This window comes from Cherax quadricarinatus, chromosome 84, assembly GCF_038502225.1.
Source record: "Cherax quadricarinatus isolate ZL_2023a chromosome 84, ASM3850222v1, whole genome shotgun sequence".
Taxonomy (NCBI): domain Eukaryota; kingdom Metazoa; phylum Arthropoda; class Malacostraca; order Decapoda; family Parastacidae; genus Cherax; species Cherax quadricarinatus.
In genome coordinates this window covers 8,827,370-8,846,792 of record NC_091375.1, presented here as the reverse complement: position 1 = coordinate 8,846,792, position 19,423 = coordinate 8,827,370, and the positions used below count along the sequence as shown (strand labels likewise).

At 37.8% G+C, this 19,423-nt stretch overlaps 1 protein-coding gene across 1 annotated transcript in view; it reads right to left on the bottom strand.

Annotated features, from left to right (window-relative positions):
- Positions 1-19,423, bottom strand: part of nsl1 (non-specific lethal 1) — a 326,238-nt gene that overhangs the window by 3,439 nt on the left and 303,376 nt on the right. The window contains exons 8-11 of the mRNA XM_053799428.2: positions 16,476-16,652; positions 12,447-12,597; positions 9,206-9,696; positions 1,466-1,609 (exon numbers count right to left, since the gene is read on the bottom strand). Coding sequence (XP_053655403.2) covers positions 1,466-1,609; positions 9,206-9,696; positions 12,447-12,597; positions 16,476-16,652 — 963 coding nt within the window. The remainder of the gene's footprint in view (positions 1-1,465; positions 1,610-9,205; positions 9,697-12,446; positions 12,598-16,475; positions 16,653-19,423) is intronic.

The following is a 19,423-nucleotide window of genomic DNA, read 5'->3' as shown; positions in this document are numbered from 1 at the left end:
TGTGTGAATAAAAATTCAAAATGGAAAGGAAGCATAACACAGAAGAGGCCTGGGAATGTAACCAATGAACAGAGGAAATGTTTTTTAGTTTCAGGAATGTCAACATTATTTTTTCTGGATCCTATTTTTAAACTGGCAGTTTTTTAATTTTGTGGGAAAATGGCCAAATTACTTATTTCCAATCACTTTATTTGGTAGCTAAAATAGGCAAATGGGCAGTTTCTTGTACTCGGTTAATAGATAGAAGCAATACTAGCAAAATACGTAGGAGTTTGGTTGACTGAAACAATGGAATTGGCTAAAAATAGCACTCAAATTGGGCAAAATTGCTGATGTGTAAATATTGTCGAGACTGCTAACTTTGCAAGAGTGTAATTCCATAAGTTTTCCATCAAATTTCGTACTTTCGGTTTCATTACCTTCGGAAAAAGATTCTCCATCATTTCACAAATTGGGGGAGGGGGGGGGTATTCTTGGCCATTGAGAGCAATTTTCAGATCAGGGATCTGGAGGAGGAAAGGGTTAAGATATAAACTATATGTGATGTCTCATCCGTCCGTGTCCCCCCCTCTCTTGTGTGTACTCACCTATTTGTGGTTGCAGGGGTTGAGTCATAGCTCCTGGCCCCCGCTTCTTCGCTGATTGCTACTAGGTCCTCTCTCTCCCTGCCCCATGAGCTTTATCATACCTCGCCTTAAAACTATGTATGGTTCCCGCCTCCACTACATCACTTTCTAGGCTATTCCACGGCCTGACAACTCTATGACTGAAGAAATACTTCCTAAAATCCCTTTGATTCATCTGAGTGCATGCATGTGTGTGTACGTGCGCATGTGTGGCTCACCTATCTGTGGTTGCAGGGGTTGAGTCATAGCTCCTGGCTCTGCCTCTTCATTGATTGCTACTAGGTCCTCTCTCCCTCTCTCTGTGCTCCATGAGCTTTATCAAACCTCATCTTAAAACTATGTATGGTTCCTGCCTCCACTATGTCACTTGCCAGACTATTCCACTTCCTAACAACTCTATGACTAAAGAAATACTTCCTAACATTCTTTTGACTCGTCTGAGTCTTCAATTTCCAATCGTGACACCTAGTTTCTGTGTTGCATCTCTGTAACATCCTGTCTGTCCACCTTATCAACTCCTCACAGTATTTTGTATGTTATTATCATGTCTTCCCTAACCCTATTGTCCTTCAGTGTCGTCAGCCCAATTTCCCTTAACCTTTCTTCATAGGACATTCCCCTTAGCTCTGGAACTAGTACTGTTGCAAACCTTTGCACTTTCTCTAATTTCTTGACATGCTTGACCAGGTGTGGGTTCCAAACTGGTGCTGCATGTCTGTGTAGTGGGGGAATATCTTTAAGATACAGTGTGTATGTCATTTGTAAATATACACAATAACTGGCAAAAAAGAAAAACTGTTAATATAGGCAAGATGTGAGGAAAGAAAAAACTAACAAACCTCATCAATATTGTTGGTTTCAAGAATGGAGGAATCCCTGGGTGGGCTTAGGGGGCCAATATCACAGTCATCTGTCTCCTTTGTCATAATCATATATTCTGTATCATTTAATGGGAAGACACGCTGTTCGTATGGAAGGAAACCCTGAAAATGATCAGTATTTCATTAAAATTAATTCAAAGATCACAACTCAGTATGTCCAATGATTCCACCTTTATGTTAATTACATTTTTCTGTTGTACCAACATTTGTTACAGGGTAAATGAACTTAATTACAAACTAAAAATGTATGACTGATTTGATCACAAATTGATTGTATCATAAATTGTAATACCTTACACATTAATAATAGAGTGAAATATAGAATATTTGTATTTTACCACTGTAAAATAACTTAATTACGAACTTAAAAATTTATGATTGTATCATAAATTGTACTACCTCATACTAATAACAGAGTGAAATATTGACTATTTGTAATCTACTACTTTTCATCTGTCTAAACTTAAGTAGTCAATAAGTATTAGGTTAAGTCTGCCCGAAATGCCTCGGCATGATAGTGGCTTTCTTTGCTCCAATCATATTATGATACGTAAACACACACAGTAACCTTTGCAAAGAAATAAATTATTTATTTATTTATAAGACATGTCAATCAGGTAGAATTTGCCTACACATAAATTAGAGAAATGTAAATGTGTATAGGTGAGCATTAAGATGTTGGAGTGGAAGGATGAGAGAGTTCATGAGGAAACCATGGTAGAGCAGAGGCAATACACAACAAAAACAATCAACTAGGAAGAAGTGAGATCTGATGTTAGTTTTTCTGATATTTTATGCAGTGCACTCACCACTTAGCCAATGAATATACAGAAATATCTGAATAAACTTTTCTGTAAGTGATATCACAGTAAACTTTCAATATAATGGACTTTGGAAATACAGGACAAAATCTGCTGGATCAACTGATTCGTAACCAATGGACAAAGTCCTACAAAACTGAGAATCACAGGAAAACAATCTATTGCTATCCACCACAAATACCATAATTGGCCACTTACTACCTCTCAATAGTTCATTTAATGAGCAATTTACTGTACTAGTTTCTAGTGTCTCTCTCTTAGTGTAAAAATGTGTGTGTTATATACACTACCACTAAACATCTGCTAGCCTCTTACTGAAATATATTTCCATTCATTCAAGATATGTAAAAGGCTCCCATATTTAATTTTGCTTGCATTAAAAGGAACCACTAGTTTACAGCATTAATCTAGTTACATATTCTAATTTACAGAGTACATGTGCTTTAAAAAGTACAGCATGATTACTGACTAGGCATCAAAGTATTTTGAAAATTCTTGTTATCCAGCCTAACAGTTTCCTTAAAGTTGTGATAGTAATACTATTACATCTCTTGACTACCATGTTTCTATATGATTACCCCCAGAGTCCATGTTCTTTTTTTTTTTTTCAACAAGTCGGCCATCTCCCACCGAGGCAGGGTGACCCAAAAAAGAAAGAAAATCCCCAAAAAGAAAATACTTTCATCATCATTCAACACTTTCACCACACTCACACATTATCACTGTTTTTGCAGAGGTGCTCAGAATACAACAGTTTAGAAGTATATACATATAAAGATACACAACATATCCCTCCAAACTGCCATTATCCCTCCTTTAAAGTGCAGGCATTGTACTTCCCATTTCCAGGACTCAAGTCCGACTATATGAAAATAACCGGTTTCCCTGAATCCCTTCACTAAATATTACCCTGCTCACACTCCAACAGATCGTCAGGTCCCAAGTATCATTCGTCTCCATTCACTCTCATCTAACACGCTCATGCACGCTTGCTGGAAGTCCAAGCCCCTCACCCACAAAACCTCCTTTACCCCCTCTCTCCAACCCTTTCGAGGACGACCCGTACCCCTCCTTCCTTCCCCTATAGATTTATATGCTTTCCATGTCATTCTACTTTGATCCTTTCTCTCTATATGACCAAACTACCTCAACAACCCCTCTTCTGCCCTCTGACTAATGCTTTTATTAACTCCACACCTTCTCCTAATTTCCACACACCGAATTTTCTGCATAATATTTACACCACACATTGCCCTTAGACAGGACATCTCCACTGCCTCCAACCGTCTCCTTGCTGCTGCATTTACCACCCAAGCTTCACATCCATATAAGAGTGTTGGTGCTACTATACTTTCATACATTCCCTTCTTTGCCTCCATATATAAAGTTTTTTGACTCCACATATACCTCAACGCACCACTCACCTTTTTTCCCTCATCAATTCTATGATTAACCTCTTCCTTCATAAATCCATCCGCCGACACGTCAACTCTCAAGTATCTGAAAACATTCACTTCTTCCATACTCCTCCTCCCCAATTTGATATCCAATATTTCTTTATCTAAATCATTTGATACCCTCATCACCTTACTCTTTTCTATGTTCACTTTCAACTTTCTACCTTTACACACATTCCCAAACTCATCCACTAACATTTGCAATTTTTCTTTAGAATCTCCCATAAGCACAGTATCATCAGCAAAAAGTAACTGTGTCAATTCCCATTTTGAATTTGATTCCCCATAATTTAATCCCACCCCTCTCCCGAACACCCTAGCATTTACTTCTTTTACAACCCCATCTATAAATATATTAAACAACCATGGTGACATTACACATCCCTGTCTAAGACCTACTTTTACCGGGAAGTATTCTCCCTCTCTTCTACACTCCCTAACCTGAGCCTCACTATCCTCATAAAAACTCTTAACAGCATTTAGTAACTTACCACCTATTCCATATACTTGCAACATCTGCCACATTGCTCCTCTATCCACTCTATCATATGCCTTTTCTAAATCCATAAATGCAATAAAAACTTCCCTACCTTTATCTAAATACTGTTCACATATATGCTTCAATGTAAACACTTGATCTACATATCCCCTACCCACTCTGAAGCCTCCCTGCTCATCCACAATCCTACATTCTGTCTTACCTCTAATTCTTTCAATTATAACCCTACCGTATACTTTTCCTGGTATACTCAGTAAACTTATTCCTCTATAATTTTTACAATCTCTTTTGTCCCCTTTCCCTTTATATAAAGGGACTATACATGCTCTCCGCCAATCCCTAGGTACCTTCCCCTCTTTCATACATTTATTAAACAAAAGTACCAACCACTCCAACACTATATCCCCCCCTGCTTTTAACATTTCTGTCATGATCCCATCAGTTCCAGCTGCTTTACCCCCTTTCATTCTACGTAATGCCTCACGTACCTCCACCACACTTACATTCTGCTCTTCTTCACTCCTAAAAGATGGTATACCTCTCTGGCCAGTGCATGAAATTACCGCCTCCCTTTCTTCCTCAACATTTAAAAGCTCCTCAAAATATTCTCGCCATCTACCTAATACCTCCCTCTCCTCATCTAACTCCCCTACTCTGTTTTTAACTGACAAATCCATACTTTCCCTAGGCTTTCTTAACTTGTTTAACTCACTCCAAAATTTTGTCTTATTTTCATAAAAATTTCTTGACAGTGCCTCTCCCACTCTTTCATCTGCTCTCCTTTTGCACTCTCTCACCACTCTCTTCACCTTTCTTTTACTCTCCATATACTCTGCTCTTTTTATAACACTTCTGCTTTGTAAAAGCCTCTCATAAGCTACCTTTTTCTCTTTTATCACACCCTTTACTTCATCATTCCACCAATCACTCCTCTTTCCTCCTGCACCCACCCTCCTATAACCACAAACTTCTGCCCCACATTCTAATACTGCATTTTTAAAACTATTCCAACCCTCTTCAACCCCCCCACTACTCATCTTTGCACTAGCCCACCTTTCTGCCAATAGTCGCTTATATCTCACCCGAACTTCCTCCTCCCTTAGTTCTTATAATCTATTAATTATATTACCCCAGGAGCCATGCTCTTGAAATTTATTAATTATATTACCCCAGGGACCATGTTCTTATAATCTACTAATTACATTACCCCAAGCCCATAAATTGTTATATGTATTATATTTTTCCCTGGCTGTAACTATGAAGTGCAGTCATTTTTTATATAAAGATACTTAGTATAGGTCTAGTGGGCTCTTCTTTGTTTAGTACCAAAAACAGTTATTTTTTCAACTCAAAGTGGTATTAATGCTTAATCCTTTCGGTGGCCATCACATAGAACTACATATGTCATTGGGGTCAGGGTCCCTCATGTAGTCCTACATCATGAGCTCAGCTCACTCAGATACACTGTGAGTGGTAAATTTTAACTAGAGAAGAATGTGTGTGTGGCGAGTGTGCACAGTAAAAAAAAAAAAAAAAAAAAAAAAAAAAAAAAAAAAAAAAAAAAAAAAAAAAAAAAAAAAATGCCCTACACGGTGCATAACGGGGAAAATAAGACCACAATCGTGTGTAGACGTTTAAAAATGCGATTAAGATGTTTTCTTGGATGTTTTTTGTGTTTTTTATTGTTCCTTGGTATTATTTGATAGAATGGAAGACGTACTACTGAAATAGAGATGAATTTGATTGGTTTCAGGACTGGAAGTAGCTTGAAATTGAGCTCAAAGTAGCAGAAATATTTGATTTTTGCTGATATTCCTGAGGATGGATAAGGCCCCTCTTACACCTCCCCTAGTCTGTTTTATGGGTTTTTAATAGGCATGATTCAATTAATGGGACACCATAAACCACGACCAATCATTCCTGTTTATATTATCCAAAGAAAAGAGAAAATCTTCTATTTTTGTGTGATTAAGAATTCAAAATGGAAGGAAAGTGTAATATAAAAGAGGCCTGGGTACATAATAAATGAACAGAGGAAATGTTTTAGTGCCAGGAATGTTTACATGGTTCATTTTGGACTATTCTAAATTTGTGTAAAATTAGCCAAATTACTGACTTCTATGCACTTTACAGGGTAGTGAGAATAGTTGAATGAGCAGTTGTTTGTGCTCAATAGATAGGAAGCATGCTAGTGAAATAGCTAAGAATTTGGTCAAATGGGGCAATGGAATTGGCTTAAAATAAGACTCAAAGTTGGTAAAATTGCCAATGCATATACTACACCCAGACCATCAACTTTGCATCTGTGTACTTATGTAAGTTTCCCATCATATTTCCTACATTTGATGTCATTAACTTCAGAAAAAGTTTCTTTACCATTTAAGAAATTATTTTTTTTAAGTGTAGACAACGAGACCCATATTAATTTCAGGGGTGTGGACAGTGAAATAATTTGCAACCCATCACCATCACTGGGTAGTCAACAGCCCTTCTGATGGGTGGTGTCCCCACCAGCCACGTACAGTGAAGCACTTTCTGCTTGTACCTCTAGATCCACTCTGCTTGGTTCATGGTCTACAAATTCTTAGTCCATTATAGTGGATCTCACCTGACTATATTCTCTCTCTCTCTTCCTCTCCCAGAGTGCCATGATATCCTAGCCCACAAATAGACCTTCCTCATGGCCACTTGTCATAGTGGCCAGCTGTGACTAATTGTGGACTATGGTCCACAATTCCAATGCTGTCTATATGTGAATTTAACATTTTATCACAAACATGCAAGAACAAGTGCAGAGGATGTCAAAGGGATCCACCAGTCTGTGAAGGTATGTGGGCCAGCAGATGCTGTCTGCCAGGTTGATAAGGCAAACTAGGCCAGGGCCAGACAGCAGACATAGGAAAACTATCAAAGCCCTTTAAAGGTATGTCAAAGGTATCAAAAAGACATCCTAACCCCTTAGCAACAGTAACCACCACAATACTTGACTTTTGTAATTTTTTTAGGCTTCGTTCTAAAAATTTATGTTACACTAACAAAATGTGGAGAATAACTACTGGGCCCTCGGAAAAAGATAGACTCAAAGCCAGTCTTATACAGCAGAAAATGTTAGTGTTATACTGTAATTACCATAACAAAAATAATACTCAAGTAGTAAGCACTTTTAATAATGTAAAAATTAAAAAAGGTAAGAAGCATTTGTGTCCAAGAGAAAAAAAAAAAAAAGAGGAAAGACAAGCAAGGAGTCAGGCAGGGTACTCATCTAGCTGGGTTTGTTAACTACTAACAAGCAGCTTCAGTGATTCCTGGTTTCCAATACCCTGTGGGTAAATGATGGTGAGAAATGAGTGTAAGTCATGTAGTGTGCATCATCAGTAAAGAATCAATAATGATCAAGTACACAAAGTCCCTCCTTGTTATTACTTAACTAATTAATAGCTCCAACCACAACTATGAATGTACTCATCTTGTCACTATTTAATCCATTTAATCCACATTATATTTGCAGTTTGGAAGGGCACCTGTGTTGTGATGTTTCAGCACTTCTGACAAGGCAGCTATTGAATGAATGATGATGGAGGGAATCAATGTTCAGTAATGATGACTGTGATGGACCAAGATGTGTGTGTGTTACCATGATAAGAAAATTTAACATTTTAGACCAAAATTACAATATGCTATATTGTATTTACCCTTAAAAAATAGGTGGTTAAGCTTCAAAAAAACTTCAAATATGATATGAAATAGTTAGTAGTGCAAACTAATTAGGAAGAAAGACAAAGTAAGATACAGTCGTACCTTGACTTGCGAGTTTAATTCGTTCCATGACTGAGCTCATAACTCAATTTGCTAGTATATCAAATCAATTTTCCTCACTGAAATTAATTTAAATGCCATTAATCCATTCCAGCTCCCAAAAATCCATCCAAATTTTTTTGTTACAGGCTTTTAAATAAGAAAAATGTATTTATAAATAAATGATTTTTGCCTTTTTTGCCAGGTTCCAGCAATGTTTTAGAAATGCTGGAGTATATATGAAACTCCTTGAAGCACGGTGTAAGATGAGTGTCACTCCACTGCTGACAGTGCAGCAGTGGAGTGACAGTTGATGATTGTGCACTTCCTTGGCTTTATTTTTCACTGTTACACATAAACATGTCTGTCTGTGTCTGTCTGTTTCTGTCTATTTGTCTGCCTGTCTAGCTCTGTCTATGTTTATCTCTGTCTCTGCTTATCTGTCTTCCTGTCTCTCTACTTGTCTCTCTGTCTCAGAGAGAGAGCTGCTCATGACCCAACCGGTATTACACACGATGCAGAGTCGTCACCTCTGATTTCTGAACAAATGAAAATGTGTATTACTTGCCAGTCATGCTTATTGTGCCTTATATCTACAAGCATAGTATAGCACTTTGTCTGAATTTTTTGGGATATCCTAGGTAATTTACACTATGTATAACTGTATTTATGTGTACCTGTGAGACAGAGACAGAGATAGAGACAACCAAAGCAAATCAGCCAGCCAGCTAGCCACCCAACCAGCCGGCCTGCCGAACACGTATTACACATTCCAGAATTGTTTCTCTTTACCTAGGGCATACGTTATAGAACATTCTGGCAGGATGACACTACCAGTGGTATCAAAATTCAAAGGCTGTTACACACTGGTTATTATTGAGGTTTTTGATATTTCCTTAGTATCTCCTGTGAGTGGAGGCATATTTGAAGCTCGCTTGTAACTCAAAGCAAATTACTGACCGAGCGAAGGCCCGTAACTTAGAAAACTTGTAAGTTGAGCACTCGTAAGTCAAGGTATGATTATGAATATCCTAATGGCCAACATATTAAAAAAATATAATTTACTATTACACCTGATTTCTCCATGGGATGAGTCACTTGATAATGGATCACAAACCAAACTTACCTCCAACTTCTCTGCTAAACTTTCCTCGGTCCCAAGAAAACCACGAGTTCTGTTACTGTTGCTGCTGCTGCTGAGAGTACGATTACGCCGACTCCCAGGAAGAAGTGACGAGAGTGTTGAGGCAGAAGCAGATGTACAGAGAGAGGATTGAGTGGATAATGAAGCTGAACTTGGAACTTGGTTGCACATAGAACTTCCAAGCTGAGAATTTTGAATAAAGAGCTGATTGGATAATGTGTGGGATGTGGCAGGAAAGAGCGAGAGTTGTGATGAACTATTAACCAGCCCAGGCTGTGAGGAGAGTGTGGCAAAGTTAGAACTAGGTACAACCGAGATAGCATTACTGCAGGAATTAGATATACTAGAAATGTTTGTGAGATACGATGATTGATTAGAGTCCTCTGAAGGAGCTAGAGGTGTGGTGGGGGGTGTGGCCATAGGAGAGATTGTGTCACTTGCTGGATCAGGAGCTCGCGGGGATAATGGGTGGTCTGAAAGAAACAATATTTTCCATAAGTATTACAAATAAGAATCTTAGTACAGTGGTCCCTCATTTTTCGTAATTAATCCGTTCCTGGAGCCGTTACTATAAACTAAATTTATGATTTACGAATCAATTTTCCCCATAAGAAATAATGTAAATACAATTAATCCGTTCCTGACACTCAGAAGTATTAAAACAAAAAACTTTTTACATGAAATATACATGTAGTACATAAACAATACAATGGGAAATGATGAATGAAACATTAACAGCATAACACTTACCTTTATTGGAGATTCTTCTTAGTGTATGGGAGACTGGAGGAGGAGGAGAGAGTGGATTGTTTATAGTTTGGAAGGGGAATCCCCTTCCAGCAACACCTCAGGTACCAATTGCTTTTCTGGGGTTGCTTGTCTTCTCTGTTTCTTAATGCCACTAGGACCACCTTGAGAGTCAATGGAGTCCTGTCTCACAAAATAACTGTGGAGAGAGCTCTGTTTCTGGCGTCTCTTTAACACTTCCCTAAAATGGCCCAAGACTTTGTCACTGTACATGTTGCCAATATGGCTTGCAACAACCTTGTTAGGGTGATGTTTCTCCATAAAGCTTTCCATCTTACCCCACATAGTAAAAATCTCTTTAATTTCTGAAGAAGGCACCTTCTTCCATCTCTCTTCCTCCTCCTCTGCAGCAAGATTCTGAGCTGTGATATGTTGCTCTTCCTGCTGAAGCTCTTGCAGCTCCTCAGTGTGAGCTCTTCGTTGTGGTCTTCCACCAATTCTTCCACATCCTCCAAACTCACATCCAACCACCATGGAACTCCCCAGTGCCACAATTGATTTTACAACAGACATAGGCTCATCAGGGTCAGTCCCAAACCCTTCAAAATCCCCCTTGTCGACACAATCTGGCCACAATTTTCTCCAGGCAGAGTTCAAAGTCCTGGTAGTCACTCCCTCCCAAGCCATACCTATAAGGGTTATGCAATGGAGGATGCTGAAGTGTTCTCTCCAAAATTCCCTTAGGGTCAAGTGAGTGTCTGTGGTCACAGTCAAGCACCTGTGAAACACTGCTTTTGTGTAGAGTTTTTTAAAGTTTGCAATGACCTGCTGGTCCATGGGCTGGAGGAGAGGACTGGTATTCGGGGGCAAGAACTTTACTGTGATGAACCCAAACTCCTCGAAAATTAGGTCGTCCAAGTTTGGAGGATGAGCAGGTGCATTGTCCATTACTAGCAGGCACTTGAGATCCAATTTCTTTTCCAGGAGATACTCCTTCACACTAGGGCCAAACACTTCATTGAACCACTCGACGAAAATTTCCCTCGTGACCCATGCCTTACTATTAGATTTCCAAAACACACACAATTTACTCTTCATAACATTGTTTTTCCTGAACACTCTGGGATTTTCAGAATGGTACACTAGTAATGGCTTCACTTTGAAATCCCCACTAGCATTAGCACAGAACATTAGTGTCAGCCTGTCTTTCATAGGCTTGTGTCCTGGCATTGCCTTTTCCTCTTGTGTAATGAAGGTCCTCTTTGGCATTTTCTTCCAAAAGAGGCCTGTTTCGTCACAATTGAACACTTGTTCAGGTTTCAGTCCTTCAGCCTCTATGTACTCCTGGAATTCATGCACATATTTTTCAGCCACCTTGTGGTCCGAACTGGCAGCCTCACCATGCCTTACCACACTGTGTATGCCAGTACGGTTCTTAAATCTCTCAAACCAGCCTTTGCTGGCCTTAAATTCACTCACATCACCACTATTTGCAGGCAATTTCTTTACCAAATCTTCATGCAACTGCCTAGCCTTTTCACAAATAATCGAAGTCATAAGAGTATCTCCTGCTAATTGTTTCTCATTTATCCACACCAATAATAACTTCTCAACCTCTTCAAGTACTGGTGATCTCATTTTTGTCAGCATAGTTACCCCCTTTGCAACAACAGCATCCTTGATTTCATTTTTGTTGGCCACTATGGAACATAAGGTTGTGTAGGATTTCTTATACATCCTGGACAGTTTGGCCACACTTGTACCACTTTCATATTGTTCAATGATGGTTTTCTTAAATTCAATCGTATTTCTCACCTTCTTTACCACAGGCTTGGCACTAGGAGCTTTCTTTGGAGCCATGGTAGCTTATTTAGTACTTGCAAGCACTAAAATAAATGGAATATTATGACATTTCGCTGGAGCACGTGAGGGGAACTTCGCTCACTGGTAAACAATGCCAGACTGGCTGCCGCCACGGCTCACGCCGTGGGTACGTGTCCAGGACGAATTACGACTCGCGAGTCAACTTACGAAAAGCGAGTCCATGTTTATACGAAAATAACCCTATGATTGGCGAAATTTACGATTGCCGGGAACTACGAAAAGCGAGGGACCACTGTATATAGTCAAATTAGTGTGATGTAATTCAGCGACTACCAAATTATATTAGCTCACATGAGTTGCTTTTACAATATAAGTATTCCTTTTAATATGTATAAAATAACCCATAACCACCCATTTAAATGGGCTTCCCTCGCACAGCACTCCATTTAAGATTATGCAATTCTAAACTTGATTAGCTACATTAAAAATAATTTGGCGGGGAACAGTGGCACTGTACATAATGTGTGCACCGTTCACTTTATCAAGTTAAGTACTACAAGGTTGGGCCAGCAACTGGCATTGAACAGCCAGACATTAACAAGGTAAGAGCTAATTATCCCGTCATATACTATACCATAATTAAGATCCTCACCGGGTGTATTGGTTCCTGAGGAGTCTGTTCTTCGTGAACGGGAAGACCTAGACGTTACATGCATATGGAGGTACTGAAGGAACTTTTTACGTTCCAACTCTTCACTACGATTGTGTCGAGCAGTTGTCGCTTCTTCACTCACATCTTCTTCCTGAAAGTATTCAAACTACAAGTGTGAAGGGTTTCCTAAAAAAAAAATTAAATCTGGTGTCTTCTTACCTTTGGTTTTAAAAATAATATAAAAAGCATGGTACAACAAGGATCAGCTAATTCTTTCATCAAATAAACAACATTTAAAACTAGATATCTATCCATCTACTTAGTGATGGCTCTGGGACTTATCATGCCTTCTGTCTGATCTCAGACCAAGCCTGTTGGCTGACTGGTCAGTCAGCTTGCTGTTGATTGTAACATACAGTCCCACAAAAGTACCTCAGTCCATCTCATGAGGAATATTTTGCAGAATCTAGTAATGTTTTCTGCTTAATATATTCACTGTTAGTAAGTTCCCTTCCATTTAAAGAGCACTGAAATGCCTTAGACTCTATACTTATTGAGTTAGTGCCTCTCAGTGTACTACAAAATTTTTAGATTTCTTGGGGAAAGAAAGAGAAGTGATGCTGGAAATGAAAATGGTAACAAGAGGGCAGGTATCCACTTCCGTACTTTAATGTTATTTAGCACTACCTACTTTGTTTCCTGTTTTTGTAAGGAAGTTGTTTCAGTGAGCAGACAAAGAACCAGTCCATGGGTATATTACAATTGTAACTTAAAATAGAGATTTCTCAACTACACTCCAAACTGTATATACTTCCTGGAATGCATGAGAGAAAAATATATCAGAATTTACACCTTGAAGCTACCAGAAGAAATGTTTCCAAATCTGCACACTGAATGACACTTTAAAGAGAAAAGAAAGTAACCAAGATGATACAATTATTCCAAATTCAGAGAATTAATACATTAGGAATACTAAGGGATAGCTTATAAGTGATTGTAATAACTTCACTTGCTAAAAGATCCCTGGCTTCATGAGACAAAAAGTTTTCAAACTGCTCTTTTTTCAGCCCATGTTAGATTGTCACAAATGCCAATGCCCTGATTGATAAGATTATCAACCAGAAGCATAATTCAAGATGACCCAAGCTGGTGATGGTACCCTTAACAATCACTGGGTCGAGGTAGATACCTACCTAGTATGGCTCAAACATATCTGAGAAACAATCCTTCAAGTGATGCAGACAGCCAGGCAAAAGCATCTATACATCTAGCAAACCTCAGATGATAAAAGTGTTGCTGTCTTAGGACGTGTGATGTCATGTGTATGAGACTCAAGTTAAGAAAATATTAAGAAGATAAGTACTTTCAGCAGAGTGACACAAAGGCAGCATCACAATCCTACATCATGGTCTATGATGAGCTAGATGTACAACACTTGTCCACCTAGTTGATGAGTAAGACACATGCAACAGTTGGGTATCTTTATTGTTGAAACATTTTGCCTACACAGTAGGCTTCTTCAGTCAAATCCAGAGACAGCAGGTGTAGTAGCAAAGTAATGATGATGTAATCAGTCCATCAACCTTGGAGGAATAGCATTTGAGGTGGTCAGTCCCTCAGCCTGGACAAGAGTTCAGCTCCATGGTCTGAAATGATAAAAAGCTGAGGCACGAGAATGGAGTCTTAAATACTGTTGAAGGTGAGGCAGAAGATCTCGAAGACATTGCAGGGAACGGGATTCAGTAGCAGAAGCAAGAAGGCAAGAACTGAGAAGCACTACAGCTTACAGGCCCATGCCAGGCAAGTCCCTCTGGAATTCAACCCTTCTCACTCATAACTAGTACTTAAGCAATAAAATTGTGGAAGATGTCCCAAGTGTTGCACAGGTATCTTATTCATCAACTTATAGGTATTCTATACCATTTTCACCATACTTGTCCACTACTATAATGTACTATTATTACTACCATATTCTTGCCTCTTATTTATCTTATTCTACAACCACAGTATGTTAAATTATGTTCAGATTCATTCTCTCTATATAATCCCTGCCACACAACTCAATCATTATCAATAATCTGCAATAATTTTTTCCATGAGAAATTAAGACAGTTTGCAAAAATTGATACAAATTTTTTTAACAAATAAAAAATAAGTATGCAAGATATGATCAAATGCACAATGACAGCCACTTGCTAAAGTTATGTATTTGGTGGATAAAACAATGATGAATAGACTTCAGAATGTGCATATTTTTTTTAGAGAAATGATAAGCCAAATTATTTTTGCTGTAGCTATAGTAAGAGTAAGAGGTAGATGGCATACAAGGATAATGGTGTCAACTGGTAAGAGAGAAGTTAAAATTAATGATGCTAGCATACTTATGGAGGGATCAACTGAATGAATAATGGTAAATGTGTTTTCTTCTTTGGGTCACCCTGCCTTGAGGAGAGAACAACACTGAGGGGGAAAAAAAATTCAAACCATAAAATAGCCCAAATATAATTTTTTTTATGACAGACAAAATTTAGTAATATTTGCTGATGATACTGTGCTTCTGGGAGATTCTAAAGAGAAGCTGCAAAGCTTAGTGGACGAGTTTGGGAGAGTGCATAAAGGAAGAAAGTTGAAAGTGAACACAGATAAGAGTAAGATGATGAAGGTACCAAGAGTTAAGTAAAAAAAAAATGGATATCACACTGGAGGAGGGAGTATGGAAAAGTAAATGTTTTCAGATATTTGGGAGACTGTCAGTGGATGGGTTTATGAAAGATGAGGTTAACCACAGAATTGAAGGAAAAAAGGTGGTGGTGCATTGAGGTATCTGTGGAGACAAAGAATATTATCCATCAGGGCAAAGAAGGGAATGTACGAGAGTATAGTGGCATCAACACTCTCATGTGGGAGTGAAGCATGGGTTTTAAATGCTGCAGCAAGGAGGCTGGAGGCAGTAGAGATGATGTGTCTAAGGCCAATATGCGGTGAATTCATAGTATCAAAATTAGGAGGTGTGGAGTTACTAAGAGTATTATTCGGAGGACTAAGGAGGGGTTGTTGAGATGGTTTGGTCAGAGAGGATGGACTAAAATAGTTTGACTTGGAGGGTGCATAAATCTGTAATGGAGAGGAGGAGGGGTAGGGGTCATCCTAGGATAGGATGGAGAGAGGGGGTGAAAGAGGTTTTGTGTGCAAGGGGCTTGGACATACAGCAGGCAAATGTTAGCGTGTTAGAAAGGAGTGAATGGAGATGAATGGAGATGAATGGTGATGAATGGAGTGCAAGAAGGGTAATATTTTGTGAAGGGATCCAGAGAAACTAGTTAGCCAGACTCGAGTCCTAGTGGTGGTAAGTACAATGCCAGTACTTCAAAGGTTGGGTTTGTGATATTGGCTGTTTGGGGTGACATCCGAATTGTCGTATCTGGGCACCTCTGCAAAGACTATATTACGTGTGAATGATGGTGAAAGTGTTGAATGATGGTGAATGTGTCTCTTTCTGTGTCATCCTGCCTTGGTGGGAGATGGGCAACATGTTGCAGAAAAAAAAATTTAGTGGTATTCTTGAATTCTGAATTCATGAGGACTTCTAAGAATCTAACCTTCATGAATTTGAGATTTGAACTGTACATGGAACTCACTGCATCTTCAATACCTTACCTTGGAAGAGTTTCAAGAGTTTCACTACTCTATGCCACTTCTTACACACTAAGTACAAACTCACTTCATCTTCTTGACCTGTATTACAGTGGACCCCCGCATAACGATTACCTCCGAATGCGACCAATTATGTAAGTGTATTTATGTAAGTGCGTTTGTACGTGTATGTTTGGGGGTCTGAAATGGACTAATCTACTTCACAATATTTCTTATGGGAACAAATTCGGTCAGTACTGGCACCTGAACATACTTCTGGAGTGAAAAAATATCGTTAACCGGGGGTCCACTGTACTTCTTAGACACGTACACACATACACACACCTCATCTTCCCAACTAGTACCACTTCTTGTGCACACACTGTACAAACTCACCTCATCTTCCTGACTAGTACCACTTGTTGCACTATGCACATTATTAGGGATTAAGGGAACTATTCTCCACTTCGGAGTGGGGATCTCCTTGTACTCAAGTTTCTCTACACGAGTTGAGGCTGCCATACTGTATGGAATCACTATGTTGTCAATGTCGTAGGAATTTGAAGTCGTACTCTGGAAGATAAATGATACTTAAAAAGAATTCTTTATTGTCCACATCTTGAACATTAGTGAATGTAGAGATGTAAATTATTTGTCTGCATCAAAAGCCTTATAGTATGTTAAAGGACTGCTGAATAAATTTAATTTAGGTAAACAATTAAAGTTGACTTTGGTTTTTCTTTTTAGATCAGCCTGCCTCAGTGGAATACAGCCAGGTCACTGAAAAAAAAAAAAGTTGACTATTTCAAGAAATAAAACAATGAATGCACCAATACTTCTAAATAATACACACAACTCATAAAGATAAATAATACAAGAGCAATTATGGTGTCAAACTACTTATAAACTTCACCTCTGAGCTCTCTTAATTTTAACACCTCAAAGTTTTAGCTTTTAATCATTATGCTGTATTTATAAAAACTGCAAACCCATGTGGGTCTTCAAATTTTATTCACTATACACTAATATTTTAATTAACCAAATATCAGTTACCTAAATTTATTAAAAATTTTGTTTTTATAATACTCTACACATGATTAAAGACAATCATAATAACACTAATGTAAACATCTTGGAAAATAGACAGGATAGGAACCCAGGGCAAACATGGCAATGAATCCTGTATATTTCCTGAATAATAAATATATTTTATTTATTTAAAATTAAAATACAAAAAAAATCCAAACAAATAAATTATTGCAAGAAATGTTGTTTTGTGTATGCAAGTACAAACAAAACCAGTAGTTATATTTTATATGTATTTTATATGTAAACATAAATGAAGTAATAGGAGAGACTACAAGTGAGGAACATTAGAAAAATATGTTGTAACTATAGTAACATTCAGTGTTGAGATAAGGAAAAAATAGAATGTAATGATCAAAGAAATACCAACTACTAAAACTGACACAATGTGGAAATTTTGGTGGAAATAAAAATCAAAATCAAAATACAGACAGACTCAATGATTATGCACTCAACCCACCATTTAAGAACACATGGGCAATATTATATAAAAAATAAGCTCTGAGAAGGAAAATAAAAAATGCAGGTACACAAACAACAATTTAATGAAAGAAAGAGTATTTCTAATAAACAAAATGGAGTATAATATTATACTGAGGTCTGTAACACATGACAAAATCAAACAGCTCATTCCAATTAAACAGAATAACATGAATGAAAACAGAGTTTAAGAGAATTATCATTATTTTTATGGGAAGAACTAAACCCACACAGATCATATAGAACCTAGGAAATGGAAGTTTGTCAGGTTTGATCCAAGAAAGGGAACAACAGGTCCAGTTGCTTAGATCAAGAGCCCCTCAGTAACATCAAGAAACCTGCCTTGAAGGGTGGTTAAACAGAAGGTACTGAAGAGACATGATAAAAGAAAGAACAGACTTTGAAACAATATAGGAAGTGTACCAACCAAGATACTTACCAGAGATTCAAATAAGCCAGAAATTTATTCACAAATAAAAGGAGTGAAGCAGAAACTCAAAAGTTACACTGAATAACAAAACAAAGGCACAATACCGTGACTGGAACAATACACAAACAACCCACACATAGAAGAGGAGCTTACGATGACGTTTCGGTCTGACTTGGACCACTATACTCCCTCCTTCTCTCCCTTTTTGTTAGTGTGACTTTGTAAATGGTCCAAGTTGGACCGAAACGTTGTCATAAGCTCCTCTCTCCTATGTGTGGGTTATTTGTGTATTGTTACACTGAACAAAAGCAAGATGGAACCAAAAACTGTCATTTAATTTATATGGTATTTTTATTGTGTTTGGTGTAACCTTGTAGTATAATACCATTCTTTCTATAACTTAGTGGTACAAGGTTATAATAATTATATATACTATGTGATAACAAATAAGATGCATATAACTAATATGCTCAATCCTCTCTCACCTGAACCAATCATTACTTCCCCAGTGATATAAAGCAGCCTTCAATACAACATTTTATTCCAATATGAGTAATATCTATCTTCATAACACTACATATTCTGACATGTTTTTAATTTATGTAAATAACTTGCTAGAAGAAATAAAATAACCACATGAATAATGAACATGTTTGTAGATGATGCAAAGATCCAATGAAAGATACAAACTATAAAGGTCTATAAATAAAAAAAAAAAAGGCACAATACCGTGACTGGAACGATACACAAATAACCTGCACACAGAAGAGGAGCTTACAACGAAATTTCGGTCCGACTTGGACCATTTACAAAGTCGCACTGTGACTTTGTAAATGGTCGAAGTCGGACCGAAACGTCGTCGTAAGCTCCTCTCTTCTATGTTCGGGTTATTTGTGTATAAAGGTCTATCACTGCAGAGAGACCTGTATACATGTATATATACTGAGAAAGTCTATACAGGAAGGTGGAAAGAATATGTATCCATGGAAAAGGATTTATAAAATTATTTGAGGATTTCTTTTGCCTTTCTAGTGAATATCAGGTCTAGTAACAACAACATATTTCCCTCACTGAGCTGAGCTGCTAATTAAAAAATGTGATAGCACACAAAAAAAATCCATTTATCACAGTGAGGAATGTTTCCTACAGTTCATTTCCTTTTAAGATGTAATCTACCATAACAGTAATGTTAATATCACTTTCCTGTAATACAATAGTTCATTTAGTAGTCACTCACTATTCTTACCAATTATTTTCTTCAATGTGTTGTTAAGCCTTTATATAACAACAGTTTCTCATGATAATTTTAAATTTCAGTTATTATCACTACTCTGTGTTTTCTATTTTA